At 40.2% G+C, this 21,970-nt stretch overlaps 1 protein-coding gene across 4 annotated transcripts in view; it reads left to right on the top strand.

Annotated features, from left to right (window-relative positions):
* The window catches only part of zbtb20 (zinc finger and BTB domain containing 20), a 102,933-nt gene extending 83,569 nt beyond the window's left edge, over positions 1 to 19,364 (top strand). For 3 of the 4 annotated variants that reach the window (XM_062047680.1, XM_062047682.1, XM_062047678.1), the window contains 3 exons: positions 12,510 to 12,644; positions 13,930 to 15,450; positions 17,507 to 19,364. In XM_062047680.1, the coding sequence (XP_061903664.1) occupies positions 13,950 to 15,450; positions 17,507 to 18,069 (2,064 nt within the window). In that variant the 5' untranslated portion in view covers positions 12,510 to 12,644; positions 13,930 to 13,949 and the 3' untranslated portion in view covers positions 18,070 to 19,364. Of the gene's footprint in view, positions 1 to 12,322; positions 12,395 to 12,509; positions 12,645 to 13,929; positions 15,451 to 17,506 lie in introns of all 4 variants that reach the window. The other variant, XM_062047679.1, reaches the window with a different exon arrangement.
* The last annotated feature ends 2,606 nt before the right edge of the window (positions 19,365 to 21,970 follow it).

Raw genomic sequence — 21,970 nt, 5'->3', positions numbered from 1 at the left:
TAACAATCTTACAGACACAGGTAGTTAGGATTATCCATAATGTGGGGTTCAGGGAGCACAAAAATATAATATTTTCAAGGTCAAAACAGTTCAAATGTTCTGATTTGGTAGAATATTTGACAAGGCTTATTTTGTTTAAAGCAATAAGTTATCAATTGGCTGCATATATTCAAAGGTTATTCAGAGAAGGAGATGTGGGGTACAATCTCAGAGGAACGACAACATATAAACACGCTTTAGCACTTACCACGAAGAAAAGTTTTTATGTTTCAGTCCTTGGGGTGAAAATATGGAACAGCATGAGTGACGAGCTTAAACACTGTTTAAACATTAAGCACTTTAAGAAATTGTGCAAATCTAGTATTTTGGTTCGGCATAGTGAGGTCTCGGCTTGTTTCGATTGTGATTATGAATGTACTTTGTCATATATTGAGTTATTGTGAACACGGTAATCTGAGAAAATTGAGTTATGTAAATCCAGTTAAATGCAGTCCAGAGGAAACCGGCGGTTATTAGTTAAAGTTTAACTATCGAAAAAATGTGCAAAAAAAGTTTATACTTCTTCCTATAACTCTTTTGAGATACAGTATGTTTAATATTCTTGTTTTGTGAAACAACAATAATAATAATATTGTTGTTGAGCATTAGATTGTTCTCTAGCTATATGTATGTATATTATGTACTACATGTATGTTATGGAACTGACTGTGACATACTTGATACAAATACTCATCATCCTCATTATCATCATCAGGGTTAATCAATACCGCGGTACTCATGAATTAAAAGCGGTACTATACTGCTTCTGAAAAATACAGGTACTTTTTTTTACCATGCTCATTGCTGTTAATATGAGCAAAGGCGCATGTTTAGTCAACACACACGCACACTTGCAAGCTGAAACAGTGTGGAGACAGAATTGTATACCAAAATATTGGTATATATCCATCCATCCATCCATTTTCTACCGCTTGTCCCTTTTGGAGTTGCAGGGGGTGCTGGAGCCTATCTTAGCTGCATTCAGGCGATAGTCGGGGTACACCCTGGACAAGTCGCCAGTCAACAGACAACATTCACACTCACATTCACACACTCAGGCCAATTTAGCGTTGCCCATTAACCTATCCCCAGTTGCATGTCTTTGAAGGTGGGAGAAAGCCGTATTACCCGGAGGTAACCCACGCAGTATATATACGCATGTATATATATGTGTGTATATATATATATATATATATATATATATATATATGTATATACATATATATATATATATATATATATATATATATATATATATATATATATATATATATATATATATATATATATATATATATATACGGTATATATATATATATATATATATATATATATATATATATATATATATATATATATATATATATATATATATATATATATATATATATATATATATATATATATATATATATATATATATATATATATATATATATATATATATCCCATCCATCCATCCCATCCATTTTCTACTGCTTGTCCCGTTCGGGGTCGCGGGGGGTGCTGGGGCCTATCTCAGCTGCATTCGGGCGGAAGGCAGGGTACACCCTGGACAAGTTGCCACCTCATCGCAGGGCCACCACAGACAGACAGACAACATTCACACTCACATTCACACACTAGGGCCAATTTAGTGTCGCCAATCAACCTATACCCAGGTGCATGTCTTTGGAGGTGGGAGGAAGCCGGAGTACCCGGAGGGAACCCACGCAGTCACGGGGATTACATGCAAACTTCACATAGAAACATCGCGAGCCCGGGGATGGAACTCAGGGCCTTTGTATTGTGAGGCACATGCAGTAACCCCTGTTTCACCGTGCTGCCTATTGGGATCCATCCATCTTCTACCGCTTGTCCCTTTCGGGGTCGCGTCGCGGGGGGTGCTGGAGCCTATCTCAGCTGCATTTGGACGGAAGGCGGGGTACACCCTGCACAAGTCGCCACCTATTGGTATATGTATATGTATGTATATATATATATATATATATATATATATATATATATATATATATATATATATATATATATATATATATATATACACACATGTCCATCCATCCAACTATTTTCTACCACTTGTCCCTTATACATGTATTTATCCATCCATCCATCCATCTTCTTCCGCTTATCCGAGGTCGGGTCGCGGGGGCAGCAGCCCCAGTAGGGAAGCCCAGACTTCCCTCTCCCCGTAAGAGATAGTCTTCCCAACGTGTCCTGGGTCTTGCCCGTGGCCTCCTACCAGTCAGACGTGCCCGAAACACCTCCCTAGGGAGGCGTTCGGGTGGCATCCTGACCAGATGCCCGAACCACCTCAACTGGCTCCTCTCGATGTGGAGGAGCAGCGGCTTTACTTTGAGCTCCTCCCGGATGACAGAGATTCTCACCCTATCTCTAAGGGAGAGCCCCGCCACCCGGCGGAGGAAACTCATTTCGGCCGCTTGTACCTGTGATCTTGTCCTTTTGGTCATAATCAATGTTCCCTCTAATTTTTCATGTGTGTGAGCAAACGCAAAAACTCCCTGAGCATTCAGTGGAGCCCATGTGAGCGACATCATACGTGCACACTGTGGCCACACTAGCAGCTCACCTGTCCCAAACCTGACTAAATAACAAGTTCAATCTCCATCCATCCATCCATCCATCCATTTTCTACCGCTTGTCCCTTTCGGGGTCGTGGGGGGTGCTGGAGCCTATCTCAGCTGCATTCGGGCGGAAGGCGGGGAACACCCTGGACAAGTCCCCACCTCATCGCAGGGCCAACACAGATAGACAGACAACATTCTCTTATTATTATAATCAAATGACAGCAGTCATTTCCATGAGGTTATTTTCTAATATAAGTGTTTAGGCTCACTTACAATGACAATAACAAAAAATATTGTTTTTCATGAACTGTGTACTTGTATTGTTTGTCTGGGTGGAGGCCATGCTTTGGAAATAATTTGTACCCCTTTCAGACATTGCATTTAGTTCCCATTAAAACATCACATGTTGCACAATGAGATGTAAGCAGGGGATCATGTGTACATTCCTGCAACTTCCTGTTTGTAAAAAATATATTTTTATTAATATTTATTTGATATACTAACAGCATTTCATGATTAATATTTATAAATTAAGATTTCTAATAAATGACACTAGAATAAGCACACATTTGATTGGTAAATCATAGTGTAACGACCTGGAATGACTCTTTATGTGTGGCGTTGGAGTTGTCCGACTTTTTGTGTGTCTGTAAAAGCATCGCTGGCTAAGTGCCATATGTGCATGTGTTGGCGCAAGTGAGAAAGAGCGAGCGGCTGCTGTTGATATAACAAAGTTGGTTGTGGTCTGGTTTGTACTGCAGAAAATGACCAGTTTTGCTAGATATCATTTTTTTAACTAATGTTTTGGTGATGTGTTTATGGCCGACAATAAAAAGTTTTGCTCAGTAAAGTGATCGATGGAATTCATGTCCTCAAAGCGTCTCGACAGACGTTACAATATTTGAACAATGATGACGAAAACTGTTGTAACAAACAGTTCAGGGTGTCCCAAGTTGCCAGAGAATGTGAGGTAAGGAGGAGGAGTGTTGTCCCTCCAGAGTTGCCGTAGGGCTGTGACGTAAGAGGTCTATAAGTGTGGGTTGTTGAAGGAGGTGTGTGAAGATGACATTAAAGAAGTGGTGGAGACCGGACCTGCTCTCATGACTCCCATTTGTTATTTTCTTATATAAGTACACAGAATATGCGAACCCAGGACACTCGGCTACACTGTTTTCTCTGTCGTGTCCGTGTCGTGTCGAAAATTGTTATGCGCTTATTTTTTTATTTGATTTTGTGCGTGGCATAGATTTGCCGTGCGCAGAGGACGCTTGAGCAGTGCGCATTTGCACAGGCGCGCACCTTGAGAACGTTGGTCATAATCCAAAGCTCATGACCACAGGTAAGGATGGGAACGTAGATCGACCGGTAAATTGAGAGCTTTGCCTTCCGGCTCAGCTCCTTCTTCACCACAACGGATCGATACAGCGTCCGCATTTCTGAAGACGCCACACCGATCCGCCTGTCGATCTCACGATCCACTCTTCCCTCACTCGTGAACAAGACACCGAGGTACTTGAACTCCTCCACTTGGGGCAAGATCTCCTCCCCAACCCGGAGATGGCACTCCACCCTTTTCCGGGCAAGAACCATGGACTCGGAGTTGGAGGTGCTGATTCCCATCCCAGTCGCTTCACACTTGGCTGCGAACCGATCCAGCGAGAGCTGAAGATCTTGGCCAGATAAAGCCATCAGGACCACATCATCTGCAAATAGCAGAGACCTAATCCTGCAGCCACCAAACTAGATACCCTCAATGCCCTGACTGCGCCTAGAAATTCTGTCCATAAAAGTTATGAACAGAATCAGTGACAAAGGGCAGCCTTGGCAGAGTCCAACCCTCACTGGAAACGGGTCCGACTTACTGCCGGCAATGTGGACCAAGCTCTGACACTGGAGCGGACCGCCACAATCAGACAGTCCGATACCCCATACTCTCTGAGCACTCCCCACAGGACTTCCCGAGGGACACGGTCGAATGCCTTCTCCAAGTCCACAAAGCACATGTAGACTGGTTGGGCAAACACCCATGTACCCTCAAGGACCCTGCCGAGACTATGGAGCTGGTCCACAGTTCCACGACCAGGACGAAAACCACACTGTTCCTCCTGAATCCGAGGTTCGACTATCCGGCGTAGCCTCCTCTCCAGTACACCTTACCGGGAAGGCTGAGGAGTGTGATCCCACGATAGTTGGAACACACCCTCCAGTTCCCCTTCATGTGTTTATATATATTTTTAATGTGAATATATACACACACACCCATATATATATATATATATATATATGGGTGTGGACCATATATATGTATGTATGTATGTATGTATGTATGTATGTATGTATGTATGTATATATATATATATATATATATATATATATATATATATATATATACGTATATACATATATATATATATGTATGTATGTATGTATGTATGTATGTATGTATGTATATATATATATATATATATATATATATATATATATATATATATATAATATATGTGTATATATATATATATATATATATATATATATATATATATATATATATATATACTGGTATATATATATATATATATATATATATATATATATATATATATATATATATATATATATATATATATATATATATATATATATATATACTGGTATATATATATATATATATATATATATATATATATATATATATATATGTATATATATATATATATATATATATATATATATATATATATATATATATATATTAATTTTTATTTTTATTTTCTTCCAAGCGGCTGTGTACAAACTATGTCAGCATATTTAAAGTTACAGGCACTCCATGGGTCTAGATTTGATACATTTTTCCGAGTTACAATTAAAGGATCAATCAAAGCAACAGAATACACATTGAATCTTTGTTTAAATTGAATTCATTGATTTAATGGCTGTATCATTGCTGCCCAAGTACTTTACAAAGTTGACGTGAAACTATGACTTTATCCTTAAAATATTCAATATATATTTTTATTAAAACTTTAATTTTTCTGTCTTTGGCCTTATAATTAATATAAAATAAGCCAGCTATATTTGTTCATAAATTAATCTTTTTTTTTCGTGTGTTCTTTTTTTGGAGGTACAAATGATCCTTGACAGTAATGTAGCTGTGGAAAGACAGCCGCTGCTGACGCTTGCCTCTTAATAATGTCTTTTGAATTCGGTATTATACCTTCTCAGTAGAGTCGAAAAACAAGTTGCCTCTATATTGAAGCTATTATCATATATTGTATGTCTGATTTATGACTCCAAAAGACTTCCAAAGTTTGCGAATAAATAGATATGATAAAAATAGTATCAATCTCACAGAGATTCCCGAGCCATTTGGAGAGATGATGAGGAAGCCAGTCACATGATCGCGTGACGTCGCGCTAGGAACCAAAGATCCCTTCCCTATCAACAACAATGCTAATCAAGCAGGCTTAGTGAGAGCCAACAACTATTACTTTTGGAAAAATTATGATCTAGGACTTTATTTTTTTGAGCCCGAACACAAAGAGGATGAGCAATAAGTTTTAGAAGCCGAGTGATGGATGCAGTTTCATTGTGACACTAGCATCCTCAGCGTAGCTCGGTGCTAAACATACAAACTAACAATAACAAACCACAATAAAACAAACACTTACTGTAATATTTCCACTCTTGCTGGGATGCGGACCGACGGGACGCTCACATAATTCCGTTTAGATGAATATTCAATCGCAATCCTCACGAAGAGTTAAAAAAAGTTCCTGCAGGAAGCGTCTTGTGGGGTCTATTTCACCATCTCGGGGGATACTAAAGTCAACCAGCCTGTCAGACCATGACCACATTTGTCTACTACCAGGTGAGAGATGCATGAATTATAATCTAGAAATTATAGGCTCCAGCATCCCCCTTGACCCCGTAAGGGACAAGCGGTAGAAAATGGATGGATGGAATTTACTTTTGGCAAGTTTGAGACGAAGCAGAAGCAGCCGTCGGCTCAGTGTGCCAACAATAGCAGTGTAAGCTAGCATTAGCTCACTGCTATCAATGCGCCGCTAAAATAGTCCGTCTGCATTGGTGCTTATAATAACAATATCACTCATATTTGGTTAATTTTCAGGTCACGACATGTAAATGGAGTATTGTTGGCAGTTTCTGGATGTTTTTAGAGAGAGTATAATGAGCGTAACAGAGGACCCTCAATCTGTTGAATAAATTGTTGGCTTATTATTTAGGATTTCAAATGCATAAAAAAGCCAAGCATATGTGTTCTTGTCTTACATAAGGATTGTGAATGATAAACATCACGTATATTTCCAATTTTTGCGTATTTCCAGTATGACTGATCTAATGATATGCTCAGAATGTAGAAGCGTTACTACCGTGATGTCAATCTCCGAAAATAGCCAAAGGTATTCAGAGCGCAATATTCAAATTGGCTGACTGAATTTGTGGCATTTTGTGATGTTTAAACGTTTTTGTTTTTTTACACACTTTGGGGATTGTATAAACAATTGGATATGGTTTAATGGATACATTGAAACACAAATAAGCATATAAAGTCAACTTGTTTTCCCACTCTACTGGTACTTTCCTGGACGTTTGGAGGCAATCATGGGAGTCGTCAGATGCTTGTTTTTGGTCAAATGCTCTTTAACTAAAGCGCGGCTCATAGACGCTTTTTTTTCTGTATTTAATGAGTGCCTGCACTGTGACATGTTGCCATAGAATGGAATACTTTGCCTGAGAAAAAAAGAAATAAAGAGCGAGAGAAGATTTTGTGTAGATTTTGTTCCCATCTGTAACTGGACAAAGGATCTGCTATGGTTAACGGGTGGTGGTGGGTGTGTTTTTGACAGAAAGTTATGCAAGCTGTCCTGTCAAAAAAAATATTTAGACTGTCCTGCACTTGTACAATGCTTTTGCAGTGTTGCATGTTGTTCCCTGCAGGAATTTATTTCATTTCACCACATTTTAATGCTTTTTTTTCCTCCCGCTGTTGTTGGACTGAAAGTCTTAACACATTCATCTTCTGTGTTATTATTCATTCCTAACTTACTTATTAGCTCACTTTAGTTCACCAAAGAAGAGTTATTCAAGAAATCCAGGCAGTGAAACGTTGAAGCACTTTGTTACTTTACATTTGAGTGACTAAGCAAGAAGGCATTGCCAAGAAAACATTCATGCTCTTGCGTTTCCAAAAGGAGGAATGCACATTACTTTAGCCAGTTCAAAGTTATCAACAGGGTCTGTTGAGTGGATTCTAAGAAACCAAATGTAATTCAAACATTCCATAATGATCACAAGACATCGTGACTCACTTGAAAAACATTAAATCGCTGAGCTCGTGTTACGCCTCGCATATTCCAAACAAAGTCACCAAAAAAATGTTTCCTTAGCAGCAAATGTTACCTCGACGCCGTGCAACGCCTCACCTGTTAATCGCGCCGCGCAATATGGGCGAACACTTAATGAATTCTTTCATACTTTGATGAGCGGCTCGGTGAGAGAGAGGAGAGGAACACGAGACCTCCTCCATTGAGCTTATTTCCAACCTGTCTGATCAACACCGTTTCATTTGCCATTGTTCTCGCTTCAGCGTTTACATTGTGGCGCCTAATTAAAGTCGACACATATCCGTGCATGCCAGCCATACCCCCCGTTTTAAAATAAATCATTACAGCGCCGGATGGTGTTCATCAATCAGTCGCAGCTTCAAACAAAACAATTGTTTTCTCACTGGCTCCCATAGATATTGTTTGCACGTGTACGGGTCCACAATGCTCCGTGGCCTTTTGTCTCCAGATGTAAATGTGGCAAATGTAGCAAAGGGCCCTGAATGTGTGCTGTAAGCACTATTAGCATATTCAAGATCTATATTATTCACATGGCTGATACTGCTCCTTTTATACGCGTGCCTCTTGTGTCTTGTGTTCTCAACCCCCATCCCCCAGTCTCGCCACTACACCCCGGTCCCCCGCCCTCCCTGCCGCCACCGCCACCTCCTTATTAACTGATGTCCAATTTGATGCAGCATATTTCATGAGCTTGTCACGTAATACAGGCAGCTGATTAACCTGGAGTCTGGCTGGCTGCACGGTGGAGGCTTTTTATTTTATTTTTTATTTTTTTGGAGCCCCCTCTACCACCCTTCCCCTCCTTTCTCTCCACCCCTGAGCCCTCCTCAGTCTTTGTTGTGGCGGTTGCAGCATCGCATTGGCGGTCTGGAGCATTGTGTCTGATTTCCAGCAGACAAACTGACCTCTGGGGATTTATTGACAGCAAACTCCACAGAGGCAGACACAGAGCTGGGAGCATGGAAGCAGCCAGCGAGGGGCGGGGTGGGTGCTAGGAGAGGAGAGGAGAGGAGAGGAGAGGAGTGGTGGGTGATTGTTACAGACAGGACGACAGACAGATGGAGGGGGAAGGCGGCGAGAGGGATGATGAAACAGGAAACAGGTAGAGACACAGAGAAAGGGTTGGGGAATGGGCCGCCCAAATTTGTTTGGGAAATTTGGGGTTTTGGTGGAGCGTGCGGATGTGGAAAGAAAATGGCTGCCTCCTACGAGGATCTAATTAATTTTGAAGGATCATCAGGCCCTTTAGTGCGAGGAAGGGTACGGGAGAGAGGGAGGGGGGTTGTGAGGCAGACCCCTGGGCTGATTAGAATTCACTGCAGGTAGGCACTGGCTGCTGCTCACCCACTGTGTCACGGCTAAAACGGAATCACTGTTGGTGAGTGGCAGTCTGGGCAAGTGAAGCCTGCCTCCCTTGGCCCGCTCCCTTTTGTTGGCGCCATTCACCTCAACCTACCCCTGAGGCAGGTGGATTTCCATGTCTGCATGGGCGAGGATGGAGGGCGAGAAAGGCAGATATATGTACAGTGTGTTTGCACTGTCTAACCGTAGCGCCCGTGGCAACAGGCTTGCCTGACAAATAATATTTACCATGGTGATGGCAAATACAGTTTTGGCACATGCATGGATGTTATTCCGTTTTAAAGCAGTTTTTTCTGTTGGTTTTTCATCCGACTGAGTCTAATCGGAATATCCAGTGACACAAGTTAGCTGAGAACACAAGTTGCACTTTTTTTTAGTTTCCAGCATTTCGTTTGTGAGCTATTTCAAGACATTAGTAAAGGGACTTTTAGACCGAGCTGGCTAATTGTCTAAATTAATTCTGCTCAAATATGTCCTTTTCAAGTCACCATTGTCAGTTCCCACTCAGACCTTTGAATACTGCTAGTGTTTTTGTAACCTTCCAGACCCTAGTCTTTTTGTGGCCCTAACCAAGATTTTGTGTGATTTTTGCGTTTTCGTCTTTGATATTACTCGCTATAGGGCTGACTGCACCCTTGTGAGTATTGTAATCGGGCTTTGAAGTTTGCGGCTTGCAAAGGTGACTATGTGGGTGTTACTTCATGCCTGGAGGGCTTTCTTAACATTATAAACGGTAGATTGTTTTTAATGCTTTAGCTATGAAAATATTCCATTTATAAATAATAATACCTTCTTTACGGAAATTAATTTACCACGGTTGGACCCAGAACCAATTAACAGCGTCTATACTGTATATTACTCTTGGCGACCAGAAGTGGATTTGGCTATGGGAACCTGAGTGTGTGCATAAGACACAATCAACACAAATGCAGTTCAAGTACGTTTATAATTAGATATTAAGAAATAATGTGTTATCTATATTTTACAAGTTATTTGTAATCTCAGGGCATTCAATCGATCACAACTGGACTGTTTGGTTTGTCTTAGAAGATGTTTCGCTGCTCATCCGATTAAGCTTCATCAGTTTGTGCTCATAGACTTAGATTGGTCAGATTGATCTGGAACCAATGTTGGCTCACTGCTGAATAGAAGTTTAGCAGAGTCAAAGTATAATTGTATCCATGAGGCAGTTCAGACCATCAAAGTAGAACAAGCAAACACCTGCAGAGCACAACCACTACGTTGATGATCAGCTACTGAAGTGACCTGTTGCCATAATCATTTGGCACCCACTAGTGGTTGTGGCTTATGCCTGTTCCAGACAGGATTGTATGGTTAGAACGCCCAAGTCCAGGACTTCTGCTTTCAGACTGTGGTGTTTGGCTCCTCAGGGTTTTGTACTTGACCCAGTTTTGTTTAACATTTGCGTGCTGCCACTGGGAAATCTCTTTAAAGTTTCCGTTTTAATGCAGATGATACCCAAATTACTCAGTTTGGATGACAAACTGCCCCAAGGACATTCATTTCATACAGTGATGGCCTAAATTACCCTCAATCCCCCCCTAAAAAAAAAAAAGACATTGCTCACTGTTGGGTCAATCTTCCATACAATGTCCGCTGTAAACATTTTTTAAAAAACAATTCTGTCAACCCCCCAAAAAAAAGCTCAATTTATACTTTTCATCACGCCTATATTATTCCAACTCCCTTCCACCTATCTTCAGTTAAAAGATTCTATTGTCAGTACAATTAACCCAAAACGAAGCCGCCAGGGTTTTAATGGGTACTTGAAAAAGAGCAAATTACATCTTTGCTTTCAGCACTGCACCGGCTGTCTATTCATTTTACAATTATTTTACATTTCCACTTATTATCTTAAACCTGCTGAAATGTGTATCACAAAGTTATATATTTATGACCTATTTTTCTTCTTGCCTATTCTCTATCTCTAATGTGTGTCCAAAGGTGGTTCTTCTCAGTATCAAGTGATCACCCAGCTCCAATTAACACACCATTATTACGTGAAAAAATATACATTAAAAAAATATTTAAAAAAAATACATCAACTACTCTTTCAGGGTTTAAGTCACAGTGTTTGGCACACATTCTAAAAATGACAAAGGTATTCGACACGCTCATGACTGGCTCAGTACAGAGGTCATATGAGTTAAGCTGGATACTTTCCATCTGCGGGTTTTAACTGGTTTCAAAGCGAGGATGGTGTGTCGAGAAGGGCAGACTTCTCTTGCTTTTGCCGGCGTTAATCAGAAAATTGAAAAAGCAGTATACTTTATTGTGAGTAAATTTGACGGAGAGACAGAAATTTTACACTGGTTCAAATGTTTTTCCCACTCTAGTATAGTAGGATGTGTGACCTGAAACGACACCATTTCACTCCATGTGGTCTGCCTTTTTTTTTTGTCTTTTCTTTTTGACACGGCTTTTGTGTCCAAACTTCAGCAGTCGATCGTGCACGTACAGTATAATAGCTGCTGTTTAATTTTGTTTGTCTTTTCTTTTTGCCACGGCTTTTGTGTCCAAACTTCAGCAGTCGATCGTGCACGTACAGTATAATAGCTGCTGTTTAAAAAAGCTCGTCTTAGAATCACCAAAAGCAGCCGATCACATGCTTGACGGCACTGAATGCCCGTGGTTGTGTTTTGCAATGAATGTCTTGTGTGTTTAATATATTTTTTAAATTGTATTACAACATGTAAGAACCGCGGGACGTCTTTGTGTTGTTTGAGCTTTTGGAGAGACACACAAAAAAAAGAAAAAGCGCACACATATTCATACACACACACACACACCACACACACACACACACACAGAGAGTGCATTAATTAATGTAGAATCAAGATAATTTTTTACAAGGGTGTGGTTTTGTTACCCGGGGATTCAGATAACTGTTGAGAGAAGAGCTTTTTTTCGATACCAATATATTTTTTGTTCTGAAATTGCACACAGGACCGTCCATTTTTTTTGGGGCTTTAAGCTGGCGTGGAAAACTCTTCACACATCTGTTGCAGCATGTCGGAGGTAGACATTCATGTTGCTTCGGGTCCATCAAGGGAGTGGCAATATCGATGTGATCTAAAGATTTGTCTTTGTCTTTTTTTTCTTCTTCTTCTCTCCCCTGCGAACACTTTGGCAGAGCAACACATGATTTGGGAAGAGAGGACTGACAGCCTTGCCTAGCGCCCGGCCTCCGTTAAGCCATCTCCTGACGCTTGACCCGCACTTTATCACCAGCCACACTAGCATCTCGGAAACACAGCGTCATCTAACTGTGAGTAGATTTGACAGAATACTTGAAATCCTGCATTTATACGCTCTCTTTGCAAATAGCAATGTTATTAGATTGAAATCCTGCATAATAAGCTGTTTGCGAATAGCAATATTATTACATTGTAATTTTGTCCTTTAGATTGTGCTAGTGCTTGGCAAATTTAAAGCAGTTCTTAAGAGCTTTTTTTTAAAAAATTTTGTTATTTTCAGCGTAATGTTTTACCCAAATTTAATTTTGGACTTTATTTTATATGTTGCATTTCACAGGGTGAATTCCTTTAAAAAATGGTATTTGGTATACAATGCATGCTCCATCATGGTGAAAATTAATTAATTCTATTGCATGAAAACACTTTTTTATTATTATTTTTTTTTACAGTTAATTCACGTTACTGCATATGCAATTTAAAATTAATTGTATAGCCAAACTGCAACAAAAAAAAAAAGCATTCTTAGTAATCCAAGCACACTTACCAGTGTGTTTTCTTTTCTTGAGTTTTGGAAGCGCCATCCTAGTGAGCACATGACCGACAAAAGAGTCTTGTCCTCTGAGCATAGGGCGCCATCCACTGGCCACTAATGGAGATTCAGAAAACATTTTATTTCCCCATGGATTTTTGTAATTATTGGAATGAAAATTCAGATGTGGAAAAAAATTACTTCACCACCACTATTTTTATTATTAATATTTTAATTGTGTTTACTTACTAAAATTGCAATCACCCGTACAATGTAATGATATCCAATAGAAGAAATGTTTCCCTAATAATAATGATAATAACAACGCTTATTTTTTCTATTGCCATTGTGGTTGTAACGGCATCCTTTCAAGAGGGTGCGTCTAATATTGTGCAACCCCAACAATGACTAGCTTGTGAACTTTTCCGAGTGTCAATCAAATCTTTGGAAAGGTGAAATTTCTGATACAGACTCGGCATCACACTGCATAATGCTGTGATAATGTAAAGTAGTTTGAAGATACGATACACTTATTCATAGCTCAGTTGTTTTTAAAACTAGGAATAAACATATGTATATATTTTTAGTATTAATATTATATATTTAAACTGTGTCCCTTGTGCTACAATGTATAGATTGTTTAATCTTACCTTTAGCCTCCAATGCAGTAGTTGTGATGCATGACTATGACGCTGAGCGTTGCTACTTATTGCACGTCAGCGATGCCGACGTGATATCAGTGCAAGTGTGCCAAGTGCAGTGTGGCTAACGCGGCTGAATAATGCAGGGTCTCTCTAAACGAGGTGTGTTGCTGCCCCCAATTTCAGGTCACATCAGTTGCAAGGGGATGACCGAGCGCATTCATAACATCAATCTCCACAACTTCAGCAATTCTGTACTTGAGACCCTCAATGAGCAGCGCAACCGTGGGCACTTCTGTGATGTGACCGTCCGGATCCATGGAAGTATGCTGCGAGCTCACCGCTGCGTGCTGGCCGCTGGAAGCCCCTTCTTTCAGGACAAGCTGCTTTTGGGCTACAGCGACATTGAGATCCCCTCTGTGGTCTCGGTGCAATCCATCCAAAAGTTGATTGACTTTATGTACAGCGGGATTCTGCGAGTGTCTCAGTCGGAGGCCCTGCAGATCTTAACTGCTGCCAGCATCTTGCAGATCAAGACCGTCATCGATGAGTGTACCCGAATCGTGTCGCAGAATGTGGGCCTGGCCGGCCCAGGAGGCTTCCCCGTTATACCGGGAGACTCTGGTCAGGACACCCCTCGGGGCACGCCGGAGTCTGGCACCTCCGGGCCCAGCAGCGATGCCGAGTCGGGCTGTATGCAAGGCACAACCCAGCAGAACATGGATCGGCCGTACACGTCTCTCTACTCCTACACCGGCATCTCCAACGGTACCCGCGACCGCCCCCATTACATCAACCCCATGGCGACAAATTACGACCCGAGTGTCGGCGCTCAGAAGGACCAGCAGTCGCAGGATCCCCCCTGGATGAACCGTATCCAGGACAGAACCCAGCCGGTGGACCGCTTCATCTCCACGGCCGAGTCCACCACTCACTGCCGCAAGCAACCCCGCCCGGTGCGCCTGCAAACAGGCGGGATGCACATCAAGCAGGAGGCCGACGACGAGTACAGCTGCTACAACAACACAGGCGACTGCCAGGATGAGACCGAGCACGCTGAGAGCGAGTCCAAAGTGGAGAGTTTCGACTCAGGGGTCAGCTCCTCCATCAGTACCGAGCCAGATGCCATGGAGCAGCAGCCCTACTTGAGTGGCTTTAACCGGGAGGGGCCGGGCGAAGGCCACCAAGGGAATTTGGGTCCGGTGCATATTGAGGTTAACGACTCGTCCCCGGAGCAAGCGCAAGAGCCCGACGAGGGCCACGGCGGCCACAGCACTAGTGACAGTAGCATGATGCACCCACTGCCCAACCCCATCATGTCCCACTCCCTGTCCAGCACGCCGCATTACCTGCGGCCGGTCGAGACGCACACCAGCAATCTGAGGATGCCGCACGCCATGACCAGCAATTCCCAATTGATCGGCGGCGTCGGGAGCACCTTCTTGCCCACACTCTTCCCCCCGCAGCCGGCCAGAGACAACAAGTCTTTCCTTTACCTTTCCGGCCAACAGCAGGGCCAGTTTGTAACGGTGCCCACCGCCATGTCATCGTTCCCCAACGCCATGGCTGTTCCGCCAGGGTCCGCCCAGTCGCAGCAGTCCGCCGGAGCAATGAGTCAGGGGGAGAAGAAGCCCTATGCATGCACCCTCTGCTGTAAAACCTTTACTGCAAAACAGAACTACGTCAAACACATGTTTGTGCATACCGGTAAGTCACATTTTTTTTAATACATGACTTACCAATACATTTTTTTCTGAATTTTGCCTACGCTGATTATTGGAAACATTAGTCGTACAAGTACGCCCACTTTTATTGACCGTATTACTATCTAGCACTTGGCCAAAAAACTTTTAAGCAATTTATTTAATATAGGCGTCCCTCTTCTATCACTGTTAATTGGTTACGGACATTTCCGCGAAGTTGGAATCCTTATTTATCATTGATAAATTAAACATTTTCATAAAAAAACGGTTGACGACCTTCTAAATACATTTTTCAACATAATGAGAGCCCTCTAAACATGAAATAACACCATTTAGTCACCTTTACAATATTTTAATCCAATATAGTAATGCTGCCTGAGGCTGAACCAGTCAGTGGCCACAGTGTACTCTAATTGATTTGGTCTCCTTTAGTGGTCAATACTACTGTAGTAGTAATATTTATAGTTAATTTTGCTGGATTTATGCCTAAAAATACTTTATTTAGGACCAACATTTTTTTAGTATACGCTTAAAAAAAAATCCCATTCATTTAAAGTGTGATGTGCCGAGTGAAGACTAGGATTTTCCAAATAAAATTCTGCTTATGGTTAGAGCCAAATTTAGTCTGCTCCGGTGACTTCTTCAAAAAATGTTATATTTATTTTAAAGTACTTGTAATATTTTCCTGAGAACCACACTGTAAGAAATTTTTTGTAAATTCACCACAAATTACTGGCTAATAATTGCATTAAATTTAGGGAACATTTACAGCAATTCACTGTAACTGCAGACCAGTGATTTTAAGGTTAATTAAAATAAAGTTACAAATATATGCTGTAACTTCACAATTGTAATTGTATAATTAATTACAATAAAATTACAACTATATGCTGTAATTTCACAATTGTAATTGTATAATAAATTACAACTATATGCTGTAACTTCACAATTGTAATTGTATAATTATTTACAATAAAATTACAACCATATGCTGTAAGTTCACGACTGTAATGTTATAGTTAATTACTCTCTCAGTTAAAAAGAATACCTCTTTTTACTGTACAAGAGTGGACAACGTATACGAGACAAATCAGTTTGAATTTGCAGTAATTTGTTGTGACATTACAGAGGACTATGATTACTGTATTGTAATGTAACTAACAGGTAATTGCAGTGAAATATAAGATATCATCATTTTTACAGTCATTTGTTGTAATGTTACAGTACATTTTTGATTACAGTATTTTTACTGTGAATAAATGCTGTGAAATATAGGTGAATTTTTACAGTGCACCGTCCTCGGTAGTTGTTTTTGTCAGAGTGACACATTTGGAAACAAATAGCCCTGTTATGCTAAACCCAAATACATTAAAAGCCCCATAAAAAAAAAAAAATCCCATTCACCCCCCAAACCCCCCGCGCCCATAAGCAGCTGTCGTCACCCTTGAAATTGTCCTAACTGTCCCCGCCATACAAAGATGTGGAGGACGCAGGAGGATATATTACTAGGCTCCATCTTTAATTGATATTGTAAAATGTTATTTATCTGATTAAGTGTTACAGAATCTAGAACAATCACAATTTCCGTACGCACGTCTAGACACAAGTGTCTGGCAGAAAGAAAAAAAAAAGAAAAAGCGCTTCTCCGTGATTGCCCGCCAGTGGCCTTGAGGCGTCCACCAGATGAAGTCAGCAGGAGCGTTTAACTTTCAATCGTCAGCTGCTGACGAGCTCATATTCTTTAATGAAACGAGGACCGGACGCCTTCTGTTTGTCTCCTAGTGGCGACGACATGCACAGTGCTGCACATTTGTGTAAATGACCGGCGTTGGCTTCTCCATGTGTTTGTTGATGCCATTAACAGATGGAGTGGATTTAGCTTCAGATAAGGAACGGGGAAAAAAAAATGGTAGATTCATGAGTTTTTATTTTCTCTCTCTCGGCTGATGGTTCAATCGGCTCAAATAGTTGTTTTGACTTCTTTGTGACCGCTTGTCTCAGTCCTTTTGTGATAATCTTGTTTGTCCTCTGTCTTCCGATTATCTTGCATGCCCACGCAGGAGAGAAGCCCCACCAGTGCAGCATCTGCTGGCGCTCGTTCTCCCTGAAGGATTACTTAATCAAACACATGGTGACGCACACGGGGGTGCGGGCCTACCAGTGCAGCATCTGCAACAAGCGCTTCACCCAGAAGAGCTCTCTCAACGTCCACATGCGGCTGCACCGTGGCGAGAAGTCCTACGAGTGCCCTATCTGCAAGAAGAAGTTCTCCCACAAAACCCTGCTGGAGCGCCACATGGCCCTGCACAGCACGGGCAGCGCCATCACGGGGCTGGCCGACGCCATCACCGGGCTGGCCGGCGTCACCTGCCCCCCTTGCCCGGTCTCCATTCCCATCACTCTACCCATGACCGTCCCCGAGCCCGGCGCCGGGGTAGTGGCCCTCGCTATGCCCGTAAGCGGCGGTGCGGGAGATGGGTCCGTGGTGGGGCCGGGAGTGGGCGTGGCCGCGGAGGCGAGCTGCCAAGAAGGGACCACCTACATGTGTTCCGTCTGCCCCGTCAAGTTTGAGCAAATGGAGCACTTCAACGACCACATGCGAATGCATGTCTCTGACGGATAAGTACAACAAGACACACTTCTCCAAAAGAATGACAAACAAAATGGCACTAGATTTTCCTTTTCATATTTTGAGGTATGAAGAGTAATGAGTATAGACACTGGCACATTAAGTTTCCCAAAAAAATAAAACAATTCTTTTTTGTTATTTTAAATAAACAAAAAGATGGTGGCCTTAAGGCTTAGTAGTTTGATATTGATCTACTGGATGGATCCTAACTACAGGCCTCTAAATGTATGATTTCCTAAAAATACTGATTTATGTGTTGAACACTACCGAAAGGCCTACGAAAGAAACACATACACACAAACACACTTTTAGTGTAGAGCTGTGTGAGCGCATACACGTGTGCATTGTGTGTGAATCTGCATGTGTCCCAGTGTGTGCGTGCGTGTGTGTATGTGTGTGTGAGTGAGAGATGCCATTAAAAATGGCACTTGTGAACCCATACTGACCAGTTTGGAAACGATATAGATGTCCAAACGTACTGTGGTATAATTTGCAACAACAATAACAACAAAAATCATCTGGGGTGGGTCTTGCATATTCCCTCTAAAATAGTGACCGCCGCACGATTGCCTTCTAGAGACAATTAAAAAAAAGGAGAGTAGTAAATTTCTGACTGGGTTTTATTTATTCCTGTGGTATTAAGGGATTTTAACACAGCTGTTGATGAGGTACAAATTTCACTTCCTGATTTGCTATGTTTTGTAACAGTTGCATTTTGGACGGTTTAGTTTACTAAATTAGGTGGTTGTTGTTGTTGGTGAGACATGCAAAAAAACAAAACAAAAAAACAAATCTAAAGTGATTAGCAAACACTGCCACTAATCTCCTAAAAGACTGTTAAGGCTGCTCCAATCACAAAAGACAAATCTGTTTTTCTTTTTTGGATATTTTTTTCTTCTCCAGCCTGTTTCCATTCACAGTTAGAGCAGCAACTAAACCCTCTCCATTATTTTTCTTCTGCTCCTCCACTTACATCCGACTGTTATGGGCTGTAGAATTAAAAAAAAACAAAAAAAACAACAATATTTGTCTCTCCAACTATTGTTGTTATTGATTAGTCTACATGGTTTCTTGTTTTCTGCTTCAATTATGGATTTGGGGCTTTAGGCTGGCTGTTGATTAGAACAGTGTTATAAAGAGGGAGAAATTCAATTTGTTTTGAAAATAATTGCCATCACGAATGCAGACTAGAACCTGTTTGGGACTTTTTTTTAGTGATGGGAGCTAAATGCAATCGCTCTCAGCCTGCAACATTATGAAAGGAAACATCAGAGTAGCACCAGTAGCTCTCCCACTTATATATATATATATAAATATATATATACATATATATATATATATATATATATATATATATATATATATATATATATATATATATATATATATATATATATATATATATATATATATATATATATATATATGTTGCATATTTACATATATATTATACATGTATTTGTATATGTATATATATACATATATATTATACATGTATGCATATGTACATATATATTATACATGTATTTATATATGTATATATATATATATATATATATATATATACTGTGTATACATATAAATATATGTATATATATATATACTGTGTATACATATAAATATATGTATATATATATACATATATATATTGTGTATACATATAAATATATGTATATATATATATATATATATATATATATATATATATATATATATATATATATATATATATATATATATATATATATATATATATATATATATATATATATATATATATATATGTATGTATGTATGTACACACATTTATATACATACATACACAATACACACACACACACACACCAATACATATACGTGCACCACAACTTGTGGGTAAACTTTCTACACGATAGTATACATTCCTGTGTTGTTGTTTTTTCCCCCCCTAAAAACGTAGACACACATGTACAGATTAAATGTGGATGTCATTCATGCATCGTCACATTGGATTTTATTGTTTTCACCAGAATAGAATACACAAACAAACACACACATACATACAGTATATATACACACTGTGTGCAACTGCTCCTTTAGTAGTTGTGTTGCTAAAAAAAGAAAAAAAAAACTGCTCACAGTGCTGCAGATAAAAAAATCACACATTTCTTTTATTCAACTTTAAAGGCGGAAAAAAACATTTATAAAAAACCTTGATAAGCGGACTGCATTATTTTCTTGCATATATGTTGCACTGCTTAAACCAATAAGTGCACTACTGTTAACAGAGATATAGTTTTAGAAAAGAGGGTTTTTTAAAAGAAAAAATCTAACATTTGGTTGTCGAGTTCACGTGTATTAGCATAGCTTTGTTTCAATTCTAAAGTAATTCAGCGGTTCTTGGCTTTTGTTATTGCTTGCAGTTACAGTATATCAACACATATACTGTTTGTACAGTACGTGTGCCATTTTCTTGCAAGCATTTATTTAAGACGTGTGCTCTTATATGTTTTTTATTTTGATCCTTTTGGAGTCATTTCCTCAATAATTAATTTCATTGAGACAGACTTCCTACAAGCCAAACAGTGAACAGTAATAATAACGGCAACTTCTGTCTTGACTTGGAAGTGGAAGTGATAATACCTATTAGCTATTATCACGCTATTAATAATAATACATTTATCCTGTGTATGTGTGTGTAACATAGCTGATATACGTGTCCTAGTAGAACTTTTGGGTGGTTGTGGGAAGGTGATGGAATGCAGCTTCTTTGATAATACGTGTCTGTGGGTTTGTGCACCGTCGTGTCCTTTCCTTCCTGTAGTGGGTGTCGTTGTGTGTGTGTGTGTGTGTGTGTGTGTGTGTGTGTGTGTGTGTGTGTGTGTGTGTGTGTGTGTGTGTGTGTGTGTCCGTGTCCGTGTCCGTATCAGTGTCCGTATGTTATTTTAGCCGAATCAAACTGTTGATAAGCGAACTATCTTGACCTTGTAGGGCTTCCTTTGCAATATGCAGCGCAGGTACAACACGAGGAGCAACTCCTTTTTGAGCTCATATGACCAGGGCCGGCTCATGGCATAAATGCGGTCGTTGAACACATTCAAGTCAATTCAAATGGGCACAGGTTTATATTTTCGATGACTAGTGACATTCGGAGCCTTTGACGGTTTAATTTGATTAGCAACTTGTATCAAGAACCGAAGAGGGCCATGAACATAATCTTGTTTAGGGCCACAAAAAGCCTATTTTGAGCTCACAAGACCAGGGCCGGCTCATGGCATAAACACTTACATGCGGTTGTTTGGACTCTGAACACATTCAAGTCAATTTAGATGTGCGCTGTTTATAGTCCCGATGACTAATGATATCCGGAGCCTTGGACGGTTTATTTGATGAGCAACTTATATTTAAAACCGAATGGGACCATGAACACAATTTTGTTTAGAGCCACAAAAGCCTATTTTGAGCTCATGTGACTTTAGAAAGACCACGTCCAAGTCAGTTTAGATGTGCACTGTTTTTTATCTTCGATAACTACTGACATCCAGTACCTTAAAGGGTTTAAGCTGATTAGCAACTAAAATAAAAAAAATGAACAAAATCTTGTTTAGGGCCATAAGTAGCCTATTTTGAGGGCCGTCTCATGGCTTAAACACTTAAACGTGGTTGTTTAGAAAGGCTTTGACCACATTCAAGTCAATTTAAATGTGCACTGTTTATATTTTGGATAACGAGTGACATCCGGAGCTTTGGAACGTTTCATTTTATTAGGAACTTAAAGATAAAATGAACAAAATCGTGTTTAGGGCCACAAAAAGCCTATTTCGAGCTCTACGACCATGACGTAAAAGCGGTTGTTTAGAAGGCCACAAAAATCCTAGTCAAAGATCAATTTTGTCCAAATGCAAGCTCCTTGATG

The sequence above is a fragment of the Entelurus aequoreus genome, linkage group LG05 (assembly GCF_033978785.1).
Source record: "Entelurus aequoreus isolate RoL-2023_Sb linkage group LG05, RoL_Eaeq_v1.1, whole genome shotgun sequence".
In the NCBI taxonomy this organism is placed as follows: domain Eukaryota; kingdom Metazoa; phylum Chordata; class Actinopteri; order Syngnathiformes; family Syngnathidae; genus Entelurus; species Entelurus aequoreus.
Note: the sequence above shows the minus strand (reverse complement) of the source record. Positions and strands in the feature narration are given on the sequence as shown.